This window comes from Phaethon aethereus (genome assembly GCF_964289735.1).
Source record: "Phaethon aethereus genome assembly, chromosome: 20".
Classification (NCBI taxonomy): Eukaryota; Metazoa; Chordata; class Aves; order Phaethontiformes; family Phaethontidae; genus Phaethon; species Phaethon aethereus.
Window position 1 is genome coordinate 3,244,056 of NC_138596.1, and position 16,755 is coordinate 3,260,810.

Below are 16,755 nucleotides of genomic sequence, written 5' to 3' on the forward strand. Positions count from 1 at the left end.
GAGGTAAGATAGGAAATTTAAAACAAGGTGTTGCCTAGTAAGAGCAGGCGGCTTGTTGTTCAGAGAAAGAGAAGTCTGGGCAGCAGTGAGAAGTCAGAGAACTGCTCACATTTCATCACTGTACCTCAAGACCCCAAGAACATTTTCATTGGGAAGAGAAATTTCATTCAAGAATTTAGGATGATTAAGTGTTACTGATATTCGGTCCTTCACATTCAGGTATGTCAAATGGAGCTGGAACAAGGTCTTAAAAGTCTTTTCTTGGCACATTTCTGATGCACACCATGTGGATAATGTTTGCCTGTCGACTTTGTCATTCACAAGGAACTCTATCTTGAGGTCGGTGGGGCTGTTTGAACAATTGGGAAAATGGAAGTTCAAGTGGCAATAGATCAAGTAGATGCCTTGTTTCCTTATCACCAGCTCTTCGCTCTTGCACTGGATGTCTTCACAAATACCCTTCTCGACCAAGCTCAGTTTTGAACTGTTTACTGGATTGGACACTAGAAAGGAAAGCAAACAAATTTTAAAATGAGCTGCTGAGCTTTAGTGACCTGAGTTCAGCCTTATGTGACTTGCAGCAGTGTATTTCCTGGTAAGTGGAGATACCTGTTCTGTGGTTTTCCTGCAGCGAGCTCCAAGAAAAGACCCTGGCCAGACAGCTGAGATTTCTCACCTGGAAGTGGGGTGTTAAAAAGTTCCAAGGATTTACACAGCTCTTGGGAAACCCAAGACAGGGAGATGCAGTGAAAATGGCCTCTGCAATATTTAAAGGGAAATAATGGAGACGTGTATTCATGCGTGGAAGGTATCTCTTTTTTTTAGCAAGTTAAAAAACCCATTTATGTAATCAGATGGGTTTACCAAACACACCCACATTTCGGGAAAGGTAACGATTTTTTTCCTATAAAATGCCCATTTGGTCAAAGGTATTTCCCACTAAACCCAGTTTGAAAAGCATGAACAGCCTGCTTTTAAGACAGCTCTGCAACCTCTCTTTGCCGACTCTTGCCCTCCGTTGGGCTCCCCACTGACCTCTCACGTACGCAGCAGCTCTCTGGGTCGGGACATTCCGCAGGATTCTCAAATAGTCTTCAGAGGTGTTCCCTGAAGGAAACAACAGATTAAGTGACCACTCCTGATTTTTTTTGTGTGCTGTAAAATGCTGACAGCATTTGGCACCTCACTTGTTTGCTATAACTGCGCTAAGGACAGACTCCACAGCAGCAGTTCCAAAGCAGCAGCAGCTAGAACAGTGGGGAGGAGAGATAAACCTTACTCCTCAGCTGATAATATCTGATCTGCACAGGGAATTCATAGCAGTGTAACTCGATTGGTAAACTTACAATAATCTAAAGCTTTGGTAGGCTGCAGCTATCCGTCAAACTTTTTTTTTTTTTTAATTTCTCCTTCTTACAATCAGAGATTATGTTCAGGTAATCCTAATTTAACCGAATTATTTGTATGGCGCCGTTACAGAAAGAAACTTTTAAACATTTAGCTGGAACATACTTCTGAAAATGGCTCTTTGGGCGCTTTTGAAGCGTGGCTCCGTTCTCCCACGGTTCAAACGCGGATGTCGCCGCGGATGTCGGCGGTTCGGGCCCGACGGCCGCCTGCGGGACGCGCCGCGCCAGCACCGCGGGCCGGTGCGGAACGCGGCGTCGCTCACGGGAATGCCCCCAAAATCCAGAGCCCCGGGCAGGGGAGGCGCCGGGGCTGCCCCGCCGGAGAGCGCCCGGCGGGACGCTCCCTCCCACGGCCGCGCGGGGACGGCTCCCTCCCACGGCCGCGCCCGGGACTGCGGGCACCGCGGGGCTGCCACGGCACCGCGTCCCGGCATCCGAGCTCCGGCATCCCGGCGTCCCAGCTGCTGCACCCCACCGCTTGCCCTTGCGTTTCGCCTCCTTCCCAGCCACATTTCTCCTTCGCATCAGCTCTGTGCAAGCTTTTTCTCCTCTCACCTTCCTGGAGGTTCAGCGAGCAGCACTGATTGTTCCTCCTTTGTTCTGTGATTGTACAGAGCAGTTTGTACTGCCCCGTGCAGCCCACAGCCGTAGGGATGCACCAGCAAGGTACATTCAGGAAAATAATCTATATCCCAGTGGCTGCAACCAGATGGGTGAATGGTTATTTCTCGTTGCACTGACTCTGTTTTTATATCTCCTGGCCCTGCTGCAGCTGTGGAAGGGGTGTGCATAGCAGCTCAGGCAGGAGACTGGGAGTTCCCTGTGTTTTATTCTACAGCTGCATACCAGGATTAAAGCGTGAAGGAGTTTGAGTAAAGCCTTACCAAATTATACTCCCCTCTCCCAGGGTACACAAATCACCTAAGTTTTCCTGTGACTCGGTTTATAAAATCAGTGTAAGACTCACCCACCCTACAAAGGTCTCTGAAGGACCAGTTAATACACAACACTAAATTCTGCTAAATCCTGACGCTACTCCATGACGTCAGACAACATATTTCTTGTTCCTTACATAAACAAGTAGGAGTCTACTAAATGCAGAGTGAGACAAGGATCTTCAGTTTCATAGAATTCCTGAAACTAAGGGTACAAAAAAGAGGTTTAAATCTCCAGACCCTTGCAGTACCTGCGTGGCCTGATTTATAAGAGGTGTTTGGGCAGGAGGATGGATAAGTCAGGGAGAAGCTGGTCCCACACGCAAATCCCCCTGGTTGGTGATTTGTAACATTGCACCCTTTGCACTCACTGTTGGAGAAGGAGGCTGTGGATATCTTGAAAGAATGGCAATCTTCCGTGATTTCAGTAGTTGAAACACTTTTGAGGGAAGCAGATGCTCACTGTGCTTCAAGAATGAGTAAGTCTTGTATCAAAGTCCCTTGACCATGCTGGAAATCCCCAAAGAAAAAACCAAAGCCTACTTTCCTGATTTTACTCATGTCAATACAGTGTTTTGGTGAGTGCACAGACACTACAGAGATGTGGAGATATGGCATAGGATAGCAAAAAACTCCTCTGACTCTTACGGTGGTAGCAACAGTCTCTGGTAATGCGTAGTCAGTGCCCTGAGCCCATTCGCATTGCAAGTGTCCTGCAAGGGAGAGTATTTTTACAGAAACCTGGTGGCATTTGGGGAGTTTACCTTCTAAAGCAGAAAATCCCCTGCTGCTCAAGCAGACTTCAGAAGCTGCAGCCCTGCACCATCTGCTACGCTGTGTCTGCACACAAACAGCCTGGTGCTGCCAGGAGCCCAATCAGTCACGAGTTGTCTCAGGATATTCACGGCATCTCTCATGCTCTGCCCCTCACTGATCTAGCTGCATGTTGCATTTCCAAAGCTGTACTTAATTTATTGATATCAGCAGGTTTTGTGTGTGTTTAAACCATTTATTTGGTGATATCAGCTGTGTTTCTGAGAAGGCAAGTTACGGAAAAAATTTGTTTTATAGAGACATTTCCGGTTCTTGTTCTGCTGAGGCAGCTTATAACTGTTCTCTAGCTTTATTTCTCAAGTTAATTCTTTTATCTGAAACATTTCAGTGCAAGCCAGGAGAGACTGAAATTACTAGAGTTTCAGACTTGATCGATAGATATGTTCAATCACATCGCCTAATTGGCTTTGCAGTAGTAACTGTAAATCAGAAGTAATCCCACTGAAGTCAATAGGATTATATGAGCTTAAAAATGCTGTGAGAAGGAGGAAAAGCAAAGCCATATTTGGGATGAAGCACCAAGGAGACCACACTGGTTTCCTTGTCTGCTGTGATGCACAGATGCTGTAGATCAGGCTGCTTTGAGGAAGCCTGCTGACAAGGAAGGAGTCTTAGCAGGAAGCCATTTAGGCTATTTTGTCCTAAAGAAGCTATCGGGAGATAATTCACTTCTGTCTTCCTGACCCCTTTTACCACAGAATGAACATCCAGAGGGAGCAGCCCTGAGGAAAAGGGACAGACTATTTCCGTGAGCTTAATGCAGCTTTTCCCCACTGAGCCGAAGGGGAAGCATGGCAGGACTGTGAGACGGGGCTCAGAGGAGCTGCAGCCTCACTGACACTCCCATCATTTCCACCTGCGGTGCGGAGCCTCATCAAAACACTGCAGGACCCTGTCCAGCCAGGAGGGAGCCAGGGGCTGTGGAACACGTGGACATGTGGGCTGCTGCCAGCCAGGTCCAAGGAGATGTGGCTCTGCCTGGGGAACTCACCTCACTGCTGGCTGCCTCAGTTTCCCCACCTCTGAGATGGGTATAACGGGAGCACAAACAAAGGGCAGAGAAACCAAGAGCTGAAAGAGGCATGCCAGGGCGCAAAGTGTTGCTACCCAGACACAGAAAGCCCCTCAGCGGGGTATCTGAAGCTTGTCCTAGTACCAGTCACCTATTACAGTGAGATTCCTCTGCAGTGTGTGTGGCATTACAACTAGCCGGAGGCTGAGTGTGAACAGGCACAAGAGCAGCTGAAAAACCCGCACTTATTTTACAAAGTAAAGAAGTACAGGCAGGCAACAAACAGCTTTCAATTCCTCCATACCCCCCACCTATTTGAGTGCTTATAAAATTAGGCAAGGCGATTTCATACGTTTCAGCACGCTAGAGCTAGCAGAACTTGCCTCATTTTATTTCTCAGCAGCCCCTCGCTGAAGCCCCCGTAGCTATCTTTAACCCTCTCCTTCCAGTTAAGAGACCTGCAAGCAGCTGCCGGCTGAGCGATGCTGTGCCAGTGCCAGCGGGTGACGGCCTCTCCTGGGCTTGGTGGCAGAGCTGGGCTCTGCTCGTGGCTGTGCCTTTGGTCCTCCAGAGCCCCAGGACTGTCACTCTTGGTCCCATGCATTGAAAGGGGACTGAACTCAGCTGCCGGTGTTACCTCCTTCCAAAAATGTAAGCTTTAAAAGTATCCTTTCTTTCCTCCAAATTTAGGAAGAACCTGTCATTTCATAAGGTATGAACTCATCGTTGCATACCTGACTACTGCAAAACTTGTAGAGTTTAAGCCCAAAACGGTTCAAGTCTCTAGCCTGCTCATCAGTATAGCACAGGTCACATGATTTCATGAGCTATGCATCTATAAATATATATATTCATCTATAACTTGTGTTTTAAGTATTGGAGAGACAGAAAATCTAACATTCAGCATTTTGTAGCAATACAGATCATCTCATTATTAATTAAATAAGCAAATAAACCAGCCCTGGTTATGACTAGCTGGAATCCGTCTAGCCGCAGTTTCCTCCGGATGCTTGCCTAGGAGGATGTCTGTGTGCTCTTTCTAGCATTTGCAAGCCCAGGCTTGTCAAAGTTTTTCAAACTGAGAAACACAGCTCACCTGCCCGACCTCCCAAGAGCAGACAGAACCTTATACAGTTTCACATATATGCACACAAATGCATCCAGGTACTGAAGCTGAGAAGGCAAAAATCTAGATGGTCTAAATGTGAAATATCCGTTTCTGAAAAACCCACCATCATGGGATTTGTGACTAACAACCCAGCAATTTCATTAGTGTCACACTGGGACAATTCCAGGGTGGAAAAGACCAGATTTAATTGCAGAAGGCTAGGCTGCACTCAGAGGTATCGCTGCAAATCTGGAAAGACTTGTTTGCTTCACTGGCTTCAGCCTGATTTACTCGAGGGTAGCAAGGATGTGAACGTCACCTGCATTAGATTAATTTCTCGGAGCCAGATTTTTATTTGGGAACCTATTTCCCATTGAAACTGTGAATGGAGTGCTGGATTTCCTTTCTCGGTCTGTCCGTCAACAGCTGATGGATCTTAATGCCAGACCAAAGTATCTATAAATAGTGGGGGTTTGGGTGCGTGTATGTATCTGCAGGTTTTTCCTTTTATAAGTGAGAAGAGAGTTTGGTATCCTGTCTTTGCAGTTCGAAATAAGAAGAAAAGCCATCAGTCCAGGATTACAGCATTCATGGGGAAACGAGGGTCAGAGAGGACAGCAAGGAGATGACGAGGGCTGAGCCTCTCTAGAGTCATAAATTATGACCTCTCCAGAGGTCCTAAATTTCTCTGTGACTTAGTATTCCCTCTAAAAAATGAACCTAACAATAATGCCTCTCTGGCCCGTATTAATACATGATTTGATTTTTTTGAAATGTGGATGAGTTTTCACAGAGAAATATTTCCACAGGAAGAACGTTTCACAAACATTTAGTTCCCGATGAATTTAATTCTTTCTCCCTGCTGCTCAGGTACTCCACCGACAATGGCACGGACGTTTTGAGGAGATTGATATCGTTTTTCACGCAAACATTTGCTTAGCTGACATTGCATCGCGCTCAGCTTGCGGATTCCTGCAAACCCCATCGGCTGAGGACTGACAGCCGAGTCAGGAACGTAAACCTATAAATCTGCTTCAGTGCCCACTGGTGTTTAGCTAATAATAGAACATAATCTCATCAGAAAGCTAAGTGAAATCACCGTGGTTTTCCTGGTGTAATATTACAAAACTAATTCAGAGAAGTAGCCCTGTCTGGACCACCGTCCGTTTGCATTACAGTACAGTCTCTGCCCGAGCGAACCCCAGCTGCTCCCACTGGCACAGTCCTGCGTCCCCCACCGGCATCTCCGAGGTGTTTTGCACAGGGAGGTGCCTTCAGCCTCCCCACCGGTACCGACACAGGGCTGGAGCACGGCTGAGCACCCAGCTGGCAACTCGGTGTCGCTCATTTTTTGCGCGCTTGCCCGTTTTCACAATGCGGGGCTCGGAAGTCCTGCTGTGACCAAGGTGGGCACAAAACACGTCCACATGACACTACCCCACACCTGGGCTGCCTGAGAGGCAGGCGGGGATCCAAATCCAAATCCACAGCAACTTCAGCCTCGCCACAGTCCCCGTCCTGAGATGTTTCTTACGTTTCTGTTCCCGGCTGCTCCGCAGCTGCCGGATGGGACCTCGCGGCGGCCGCCGCGACTCCCTGCCCAGAAGTCGGCAAATGGCCGGCGGCGTGTGACAGCTCCCCGCCGAGGGGGCCTCGGTGACCTCCCACTGGGATATATTAATCAATTAGCCCCGCTTTATGCATTTTAAGAGAAAAATAAAAGGCCGTTAAACTTACACTTTAACGCTCCATTACCCCGACGTACAACGGAGACTGAGGGGCAGCGGGGACGGGCTGACAGAGCACCCACACCCCTTGCCAACAGCTTTCCGCAGCGATTCCTGCCTGTGGGCTTTGTCTGTCATTCCTTCCTTTGTCTTGCCCTGCTGGCATCATCTCAGATTTAGCAGCAGAATTCAGAGCAAGAGGGTGCCTGTAATTGATACTGACCCAAGGGTAGAAAGGTTTCCGGCTAATGAAACGGCTTTTTTTACATTCCCGGAGAGAGCGCATTCCTCGCACCCGGCACCTGCCAGATTTTGGTGAGGAGAAAAAGCAATTGCCACAGGTTGCCTGATATGAAATCTAAAAAAAAAAATATTTTTTTATATGTATATATATATTGTAATGCAATTTTGGATTAGTGAGACCTCTCGTCCCTGCTCTGGGAATGCCAGTATCACTCGTGCTTTGCTTTGGAATAATACTGACCGATAGATGCAGATATATAGACTATATATAGATACAGTCTCTGCGGCTCCTCCTCTGTCCACCACTAGCCTCCACGCTGACGGCTTTCACTACCTCTTCCTAACCGGAGGTAAAACTCAGCCGTGAAAACTGGCGCGGTTCTGGTGACTTCTCTGAGGCTACGCAGTTTCACAAGAGCGGAGGTTCTGCGCCGGGACCGTGCCGCCCCGCAGCTGCTGCGGACCCTCCATCGCCACGGGGGACCAGGGGCAGCGAGGCTGATGTTTTGCAGCCTGTTAGGTTTGCAAATCTCCCTTTTGGGCACCTTTTGGGGTGCACTGGAGTGGGGCTGTGATGTGACCGTCCAAATGTCCTTATCCACTTCTGCCTTGTATGTATGCCTTATTCCTGAGGACCTTCAGGCACAAACTAAAGCATTAGAAGACTTAAGAAGGACTTAGAAAGACTTGTGGAGCTGCTTAGGTTGATAGAGAGAAAGCAATATGTGCTTAAGAGAGAAAGCAATATGTCCTAAGGACATCCTAAGGGGAAAAGAAATTCCCTCCAGGAATTGTAAAACACAAAGAAATGATGGTTAGGCAAGATGGGAAGTCCTCAGGAAGGACAGAGTGACATACAGGGACTCCTCTGAGAGCCGTGGGCTGAAAAAAGCCCAATATGGAAGAGTCCCAGATTCAAAAGTTATCCAAGATAGAGTATGTGTTGCCCAAATGCTGCATTCTGTCACCTGTGTGCAAAAACACGGCTGCAGAAGAGACGGTTACATGATTAGGGCTCTCTGGCCCTTGAACTTCAATTTTCGTTCTGCCACGTCTCTAGATGAGCCCTGTGCTTCATTTTTCCCATCTGCAGAGCAGGAGGTGATGGTATCTCCTATCCTCTGGGACTGAGTATGAACTTTTGCAAGAAGTCAAAATACTTGAATGTAAGGGCTTTGTAACCAGGGAGGCAATGTCAATGAAATAAATAGTGCTCCTCCTGATGTATACTAAGGAAAAGCAGAATTTTGGTAGTCTGGTTAGACATTTTTTTCCTATTTTGGGCTCCCCGTGCTCACACTCTGCCTGTCTTAATTAATTGCTCTGTGCCTCTTGCTGCTGTTCTCCATTTGCCCCTTCAAGACCTAGCCCTTTCCTCCTCCCTTTACCCCACAAACTAGTAGGAAACGCATGATTGCTCCAGGCCAGAGGAGTACAGGAGGAGTTTCAGTTATTTTGAAATATGTGCCAACACGTTTTCACCCGAGCCTTGTGAAGTCGGGGGTGTTACGTCCACATGTACAAGAGCCAGCCCTTAAAATAAGACCCAATAGTCAGATTGATGTTCACATCCTCTGGCAAGGCTCTCTTGCAGAGACACCTCAGGGCAGATTCAGAGATACTTGTTATTTCCTCAGCCATGCGCTAGTTTCCGGAGGTACCGAGTAATTTGAAAGCTTTTTTCTTCTTCTTCTTTTTTTTTTCCACTACCTTGGCTTGTCACCAAGAAGAGACTTTATGTGAAATGTTAATATGTGCACAATTGGCTTATTTGTGTTCCTGAGCAATATTTGCGTTACAGATGAGACAAGTGGCATGTATAGTCAGTTTAAGTGTCTTACCTGTCCTGATAGGTTTTGCGATGCCCTCCATGGCAGGATCAGCTGCCTGAAAGAGAAGTGAGAGAAGCGAGGGTCATTCTGGGAGCGTACCCATGTTCAAGTATGACCCTGCTTTAAAAGCGGATCTTAAAAGTCTCCATCGCATGCCATGAAGGCAGTACACAGCCTGACGCACTGGGAGCCAGCGCCAAGCACTACAGAGCGTGTGGCTCCTATAGAGCCTCACAGGCCAGTGAGGGCTTGCTGTGGAGCAAACACATCCAGATGCCATCCTCAGTCATCCCTCATCATGGCCTTTTTTTTCTAACACAGAAAATCTACATTTCTGACGCAGCCAGCGACTGTCTCAGTGCGGTAAGAAATGTGTGTGGCTTTTGTTGGGGCTGTTTTGGAAGCACCAACCATGAAAACCTGACTCTGTGGCTTGCAAAGCTCAGAGAGAGTAGGACAGAGTGGGACTGGACACCCTCGAGAGCCAGTGCCCATCCCTGGGAAGCCCGTGGCTGGATAAAAATAAAAGCTGTAGAGCCCCAACACAGGTCTGAGAGTGACGGTGCTGTCCCGCTTCACCCCTCCTCCTATTTCTTGCTGGGATGTAAACCCAAGGGTCAAAATGGCACGGGAAATTGTCCTCAGTCAGCACAGCCTGAAAACTTCATCTCTGGTCTTGCTTCTGTTTTATCACATCTCTCTGCCATCCAGACATAAAACCCCGAATCTTGCGCTTGCTGCACATCACTTCTGGGCACCTGTAGTCACCGACAGCTCATAAACTTCCAGCAGTGCCCCTGAGAAGCAAACAAATTCTCCCAACAGCCGAGGAAAGGTACTGAGAGTGCATCAATGCTTGAAACTCTGTGTCACGTTGCTTCACTGACACACACCGGGAGTCCCACAGTGATTTCAGTTTTAGGGAGTGGGTTTTGCCCAGGCTAGCCTAAACCAGTTCCTCTTATCTGGATACCAATTACCTGGGCTAATTGTGCAGACTAACCAGGCCAGGACCAATTTAGCATGTCCAAGAAGACGACAGTTGCGAAGCTGGTACCATCTTTGGCAGAACATCCAATAATTTCCTGGGAGAAAGGAGGCAGACCACGCCTGTGGTGGGACACAGCTTCATCCATGGTGGTCTTAAAACATAAGCGCTTTGTTCTGGGTGTAAACAGGATAATGTCTGGTGCGGGGAGAAGGAGGATGGTTGGGCCATGAGAGAAGTCATGTTGTGTCTCTTTGTGGTACTTAATGTTCTAGCCTTAAATGTTTAAGAATACTTTTAATTAGACTTTGGCCTAATGTGACCATGTTTTGAACCATGGCTGAAGTGTAGAGCTACATCTGATTCCAGCAAAACAAAGTTATCCTTTGGTCTAATGCCAAAATGCCGTGTCCTGCAGAGGTGGCACAGGTGCTTCATGATTTGGGTATCTACCTGTAATATCTGATTTGTTTGTTTTCTCTCCCCACACCTATGTAAGATGGGGAGAAAGTTATCTGTTGACACAAAGTGTTTCTCCAGGTGATCTTCCTAGGATGTACAGGAAGGCTGCTGGGTTAGGAGCTGAATGGGAATCTAGAGCTGCAGGTTGAAAAAACAGGCATTTCCAAACTTTTTGGTCCCCTACACAACATCCTCCCTCCCAAACTCTCACGGTTCCCATGCACCTGTATCATCAAAAGTGGGACTGAGAACAGTCTTGGCTGAAAACACTGGCAAGGACCAGGCCAGAGCCTCTCAGCTCCTGTCGTGCGAGACGCCCTTGCACTGGGATATCCCTCTCACGTGCACTCGGGGCGCAGGGAAGCATTATTTTTCAACGCAATGTATGAGCATTTCTACCCTCTGTGGAGAATTAAAGGCATTTTTGCATGGGAGAAAGGTGATGCTCTGTCCCCAGCTAGATCATGCTAAACGAAATCGGGCAGCAGATCCGCTGCTGCCTGTAGAGAAGTGTTTGGTAAAGTGATTGGGGCATTGCCATCAGTGCGGTGTTCACCTTGCAGCCCTCCCTCGGAGACGGCGTGCAGGACAAGGCTGATGGCTTACAGCTTGCTTTGTACCGTGCAACAGAAACAAAATTAAAATGTGCTAATGTATTGTGTTCTCACCTGGGAAGTCTCCCAGTGGGTGAAAACAGCAGATACTAACGCAATTTATTTTAGTGACAATTGAGTAGATATTCAAATAAAACTTTAGAACTTGCTTTGAAATATTACTGGCATTACTTCTTTCTTTTCTAGCAGTAAAAATATTGCATGTAATGCTGTAATTTGGAATGCAAAGAGGCACACCACAGTAGGAGCCCAAAGAGATTAAATTCTACTGTGCCAGCACAGAAAGATTTAATGACAATGAATTTCACCCTGTCTGGAGTGATCTGGGTGCTGCTGATGAAGGATCTCAGTCTTTACTCAGCAAGTAGAATAATTTGTTTGCTTCATTAGAGAAAATGATAATCAGGTGCCAGTGAAAGTAATTTCTTTCTTCTTTCCCTTAATCATTTTACAAGAAATTTCCCCAAGCTGAGACAGCCTGGTGCTGCTAGAGGGTCATTCTAGTGTCCTGTGTCAGAACGGTGAATATCCAGTTAACCAGAGGTCTCTGAAGTGTGTGTTGGCCTCTAGAAAGTCCAAGAAAACACGCCCTGAAACCACAGCCCCCCCGAAACTGGCCTGGGCTCGGCTTAACTAGGTCCAGGGCTCTTCCAAGAGCATGTTCGCACAGCAGCTCTGCAGGGACAGGCTCTTTGCACTGCTGTCCTCCAAGAAAGTTTTGCAATTTGAAAAAAACCCAACCCTCAAGGCTCTCCTGTGGTTCTGCTCAGCCTCAAGCCATCGTTGCCTGTCCCCGGCTGAGGGGGAAGGACGGCGGTGGCACTTTAGGTACGTGGCCCTGAGTTGCCAAGAGGCAAAGGTAGAAACTAGACATGAAAACTGCAGAAAATGGAGCGCCGGCCCTGCAGCTGATCTGATAACGAGCATCACAGGAAGCAGAGCCCCGTCTGAAATTCAGTTTTTCCAGTACTGACAAAACCTATTAAAATGAGCAGGTGACCGTTGTTGTGCAGAATACCCATGGCAAGAGTTGGAACAGTGCAGTTTTATTCTAAATTGCCTCCGTGGTTTTTCGGGGGGGTTCAGTGCGTGGGAAATCTGCTTTCAGGGGCAATTTTCAGCGGGGTTTTTTTGGTGTGGTGGGGTTTTTTTTTTAATTTTTCTCAAGGCTGTCCACCAGAGGGGGCCAATAGGCACCGATTGGGGCAGCCTGTGGCAAGACCGTTTTTAAGCAGACTTAAATCACCAAGTACATAGTACGGGGACCTGCTAGGTGCTGCGGGAGTGATTTCTGGTTACAGCAGTCCCGTTTGTGACTCTAGCAGCCTCGAACCAGTGATCAGCAAATACAAATATCTGCACTGAATCTTACCGTTTGCCACACTGGTGCCTTAACTCTGCTGAACAGATTTGCCCGCACAGTTTGGAGGTTAAAAATGTGAAGTCTACAAAATCCAGAGCAGTGACGGACTGTCCCAGATGATGGACTTTGGACACTCACACAGAATTTGTTCAGAGAGGTAGGTGACCTAGGTCTCTGATTCAGCATAGCTCGCAGCACAGCATAAGATTTCCTAGGGTCTGTGTGTCTTAAAAGTACATTTGTCTAGTCCTTTCTGAATCTGCTTTCACTGATTTTACATACGTTTCTCTATATACCTCAATGGCTACATAGATGTGTGTACATACACGTATCGAGCAGCAGTGAAACGCAGCAGGCAGAAGGGTGGAGGTTTTAGGACTCTTGTAACACTCTTAAGACAGAAAATGCAGGCTACGGACCACCATACAGCAACTATTCTTATTCCAGAGAGAAACAGTCACTTGTGAAGGATCTAGACAAGTGGATGGCCTGAAGCCAAGGGGTTCTGCGGATGAAAGCTGAAGGAACAAACTGACTTCAGCACCGCATGCCGTTAGTTCCAAAAACAGTAGTTTAGTTCAAAAAAATGTAGTTTAGTTCCAAAAAATGACACTTCCCAGGTCTGACACTAAGGTGCTGTGCCGCCCTTCTTGAAAACAAGGCGTAAAGGAAATTTCTTGGGGTGTTGGAAAATGTGGGAGGGGGCAGGGAATAATGTGTATTAGAAATGCTGTTAGATTTGGAGAAACAGCTTTGGAATCATAGTTGTTATTTTGTTTTGGTCTTTCATGTTGGTGAAAGGCACGTTGGTGCCCTTATTCAGAGCACCTCGATTTTGGGTGATGCAAATGCCTTGTTTCTACACAGCTTGATTTTCCCTTTCCAATGCGCCTTCCTTCACCTTAAACTAGGCAGGTGTAAATTCATCAAAAGGAAGACAAACAGCCAACTTCCTAGTACCTGCAATGGGGCTAGGGGATTGTGGTCTGCTTGCCACCAGAAGCCTCCTCTTAATGCAGTGGTACCCAAGGCACGGGTCACAAGGCCTGCATTGTCCCTAAGACCTTCTAACATTCTTTTGGACAGAGGAACCTTTATCTCAGCTCAGCACAAGGAGAGCATGTAGCTGCCACCATTGCCCCTGTGGTCAAGAACCATTCACATAATCCAGCTGACAACATCTGGAGAGAAAACCAGATCTTTTCAAGAGGCTGATCACACAAAGTGTTGGTTCTCTCTTACAAAGAGTTACAAAGAAAATAATTAAGACAATTGATGGTGGTCTAATCCCTGCAGCAACAGGACTCAATAGCCACAGGGCTCCAAGTACAAGAACCCCCCAGACCTCCTGTCCTGGAGCTGCTGAAGTCAATGCTACAAGATGCTCAGCCCAGCCACAACTGTATTTACCTAAGGAGTGTGTGTCTAGCCTCAGGCTGACAGTGTGACCATGAACTAAAGTGGTTTTGGAGCAAGCCCTGGAGTTTCTTGAGGAATCTGTCTCATAGAATCAGCACTTGTTCCCTGGTCTGGAAATTCAAGATCAGACATGGATGGAGAATGACTATGCTGCTTCTCAACTGAGGGTCTTTTGGCTCCCTGAGAGCAAGAACACAAGTTATACTTTTACTGCCAAATTCCTCTCACAGTATAAAATTGCTGCTTGATTTTGTTTTTGTTTCTCACACACCTCAGCTTCCTACTTTCTCCTCTAGCCAAGCTCATTTCCAAAGCAGCTGCCATAATGTCATTACTCTTTTAAATGAAAACCTTGACTCTTTCTGTAATATTGTTCCTCTGGCAACTAGTGTAACTGCGTTTATCCTGATGGAGAGGTAATTTAATACTTACTTTCATAATAAGTACAAATGAAAGCCTCATTATATAGGAAAGCTGTGGCAATTCTGTAATTACCCAGGCTGTTATTTTAAAGATCTCCCTTAATGTCCCACTATTTATCACTCGAAAATCCCCATGTCTCATTCTAACTGAGCCCAAACTGCTTCTCTTTTGGAAGAACGCTGATTTCAGGTAAATGACTCCTCTCTGGTGCAACTTAAAGAAGTATCAGTCAAGCCTTCATGGTTTAATTTCTGGGTAATGTGCATACACAGACACAAAAATTGCACAGGGTAAATTTAGTAAGAGAAAATATTGAGCTGAAAGACCATATTTTCTTTTCTGTAGCCAACTTCCTCCAGCAACCCCACACTGGTACTTTCATTCTGTGAATAGGAGTGGAGCTACTTCAGCACTTAGATTTTTGTAATAAGATTTCAAAGCTTGTAAAACTTTTTACCTGGCATTTTACACTGGTAAAAGTCATGGCAATGTTCCTGGTAAGATTAGAAATGCATTTTTTATATCCACAACCACCTGTACCTCTGCCCTGGTGTAACTGTCTCACTGATTCCCCATTCAACCCCAGATCCACCTGACAGCCCTCTTTATTTTAAGAAAGAAAAAATATCTGTAGGCAGAGGGAACAGCTTTTTTTGTGAGACCTCGGCTCACTTATATCCTCAATCATCCTTGCTATAGCTCTGCTTTTGCATTAAAAATCACACCCAGGAAAGAGGACTGGAAAAAAGAGAGCAGCAGTGAGCTGCTTTGCCCCATCCACTGCTCTGGGTGGTTAAGAGAGCTCCGTTTCTCCACACCACGGCGCGTCCCAGCAGGCAGCACCACAGGGTGTCACACACACAGGTGTCTTGTGTTACGTCCATTACTGAAATTCATCAACGTTTCAGAGGAACACGTGTAGACGCTACCAGAGCAGACCATCTCAGTGGTTGCTCTCCAAAGAACTGACAGGAGACACAGGTAAAACCAGGTAGCAGACACTGAGGCACTGATCTATCTTCTCTCCACCTCTCCTCCTAACCAGGCAGCCCAGAGGACAGAGGGTGGCTTGCCTCTTGGATTATGAGCTTTCCACTTCCATTTACAGAGTAGAAATCGCATGCTAGCAATTAATGCTGCCCATGGAGAAAGGTCGTCTTTTTTTGAAAGTTCTTTTCTCTCCCTCTTTGTTTCATCTGTCTCTCCCCTAATGCATGTGTGTGCATTTATAACAGGAGGCAGCGACTGTTTTTCAGGCCACAGAATAATTTTTGGAAAGCAGTAGATTAAAGAAAGAAAGAAAGGAAGAAGGAAAGAAAGAAAGGAAGAAGGAAAGAAAGAAAAAAAGAAAGAGCCAATGAATAAAGTAAGAAATTTCTTACCGTTCTCTGAACGACTAAGACCATGATGGTGCCCAACGCAAAGACAAGTAACGCAACAAGGGTGGCGATGATGAAATACAAACACGTTTTGTTAGTGGCCCCAAGCCTCCTTGAAACGGTGTCTTCATCCACATGCATGGCTGATTCATGAGAGTCCTTCACCTGAAAAAGTGTTTGCTCTTGTGTGGAGCACATTCTTATATAGCTCTCAAGGTACTGCTCTCTATCTCCCCTTGATCAGGTTCAAGTTGCAGCCCATCTCTGTTCCTGGTAGGATTTTCCCCCTTCATCCTGGCTCATGTGATTTGGAAAAAAAACTTCATCACTTGTAGTACAAAGAAAGAGGGCCCTGGGGGCGTGAAGCAGGACGCAGCTGTGAAGAGAGGAAGGAGCTTCATGTTCTCGATCAGGGACTTCGCAACAGCAGTCTTGTATGCTGCATCAGAGGTTTCTGATGTCAGAAGGTGAATAGTTACCACGACCAGTCGTCGCCTCCCCCCCAGCCACTGGCTTTCTGTGAAATGGAGAGCTATGCAAATTCTGTTTCATTTTGTATGTAGTGCAGCTACAGTTCGGTGCAGTAAATCACCCCAGAGCTCTGCCTTCCTGTCGCACAGAGTAACCTCTTCTCATTCCCAGCAGCATCCCAGAGCTGTGGTCTCCAGAGCTCTGTGTTCAGAGGTAAACTAGGCTTTGAGTTTGCTGACTGTTGCTTTTGCCTGTGCAGGTCTGGAGATACTGGGTGAGATTTTTATTGAAGTATTTCATAGAAATGTGCCAGGAAGATGTCTTTGATGCAGGATGCGAGTTCTAGGTAGAAGCATAGAAAGAAAGCGGTCACGCCGAAGTAGCTGGAAGCACGATGTTAGGATGTGCACGCAGAGGGTGTCTGTATTCACCTCCCTGCCCTGGCTTGTCTACAGCCAGTGAATTAATGCTCATTTCTATGCTGTCCACAAGCCTCTCCTCTGTTCTAGCGTGGGACTATCACCCAGCCGTGGGGC

The 16,755-nt window shown here is 46.8% G+C and overlaps 1 protein-coding gene across 1 annotated transcript; it reads right to left on the reverse strand.

The window, feature by feature from the left end:
* Nucleotides 1-105: 105 nt before the first annotated feature.
* On the reverse strand, nucleotides 106-16,123 carry TNFSF8 (TNF superfamily member 8; the record flags this gene model as incomplete). Its single annotated transcript, XM_082008990.1, has 4 exons — nucleotides 15,752-16,123; nucleotides 9,110-9,155; nucleotides 1,036-1,107; nucleotides 106-503 (listed from the first exon to the last, which is right to left on the reverse strand). The coding sequence occupies exons 1-4, from the start codon at nucleotides 15,944-15,946 to the stop codon at nucleotides 106-108; spliced, it is 711 nt and encodes a 236-aa protein (XP_081865116.1). The 5' UTR covers nucleotides 15,947-16,123.
* Nucleotides 16,124-16,755: the final 632 nt, after the last annotated feature.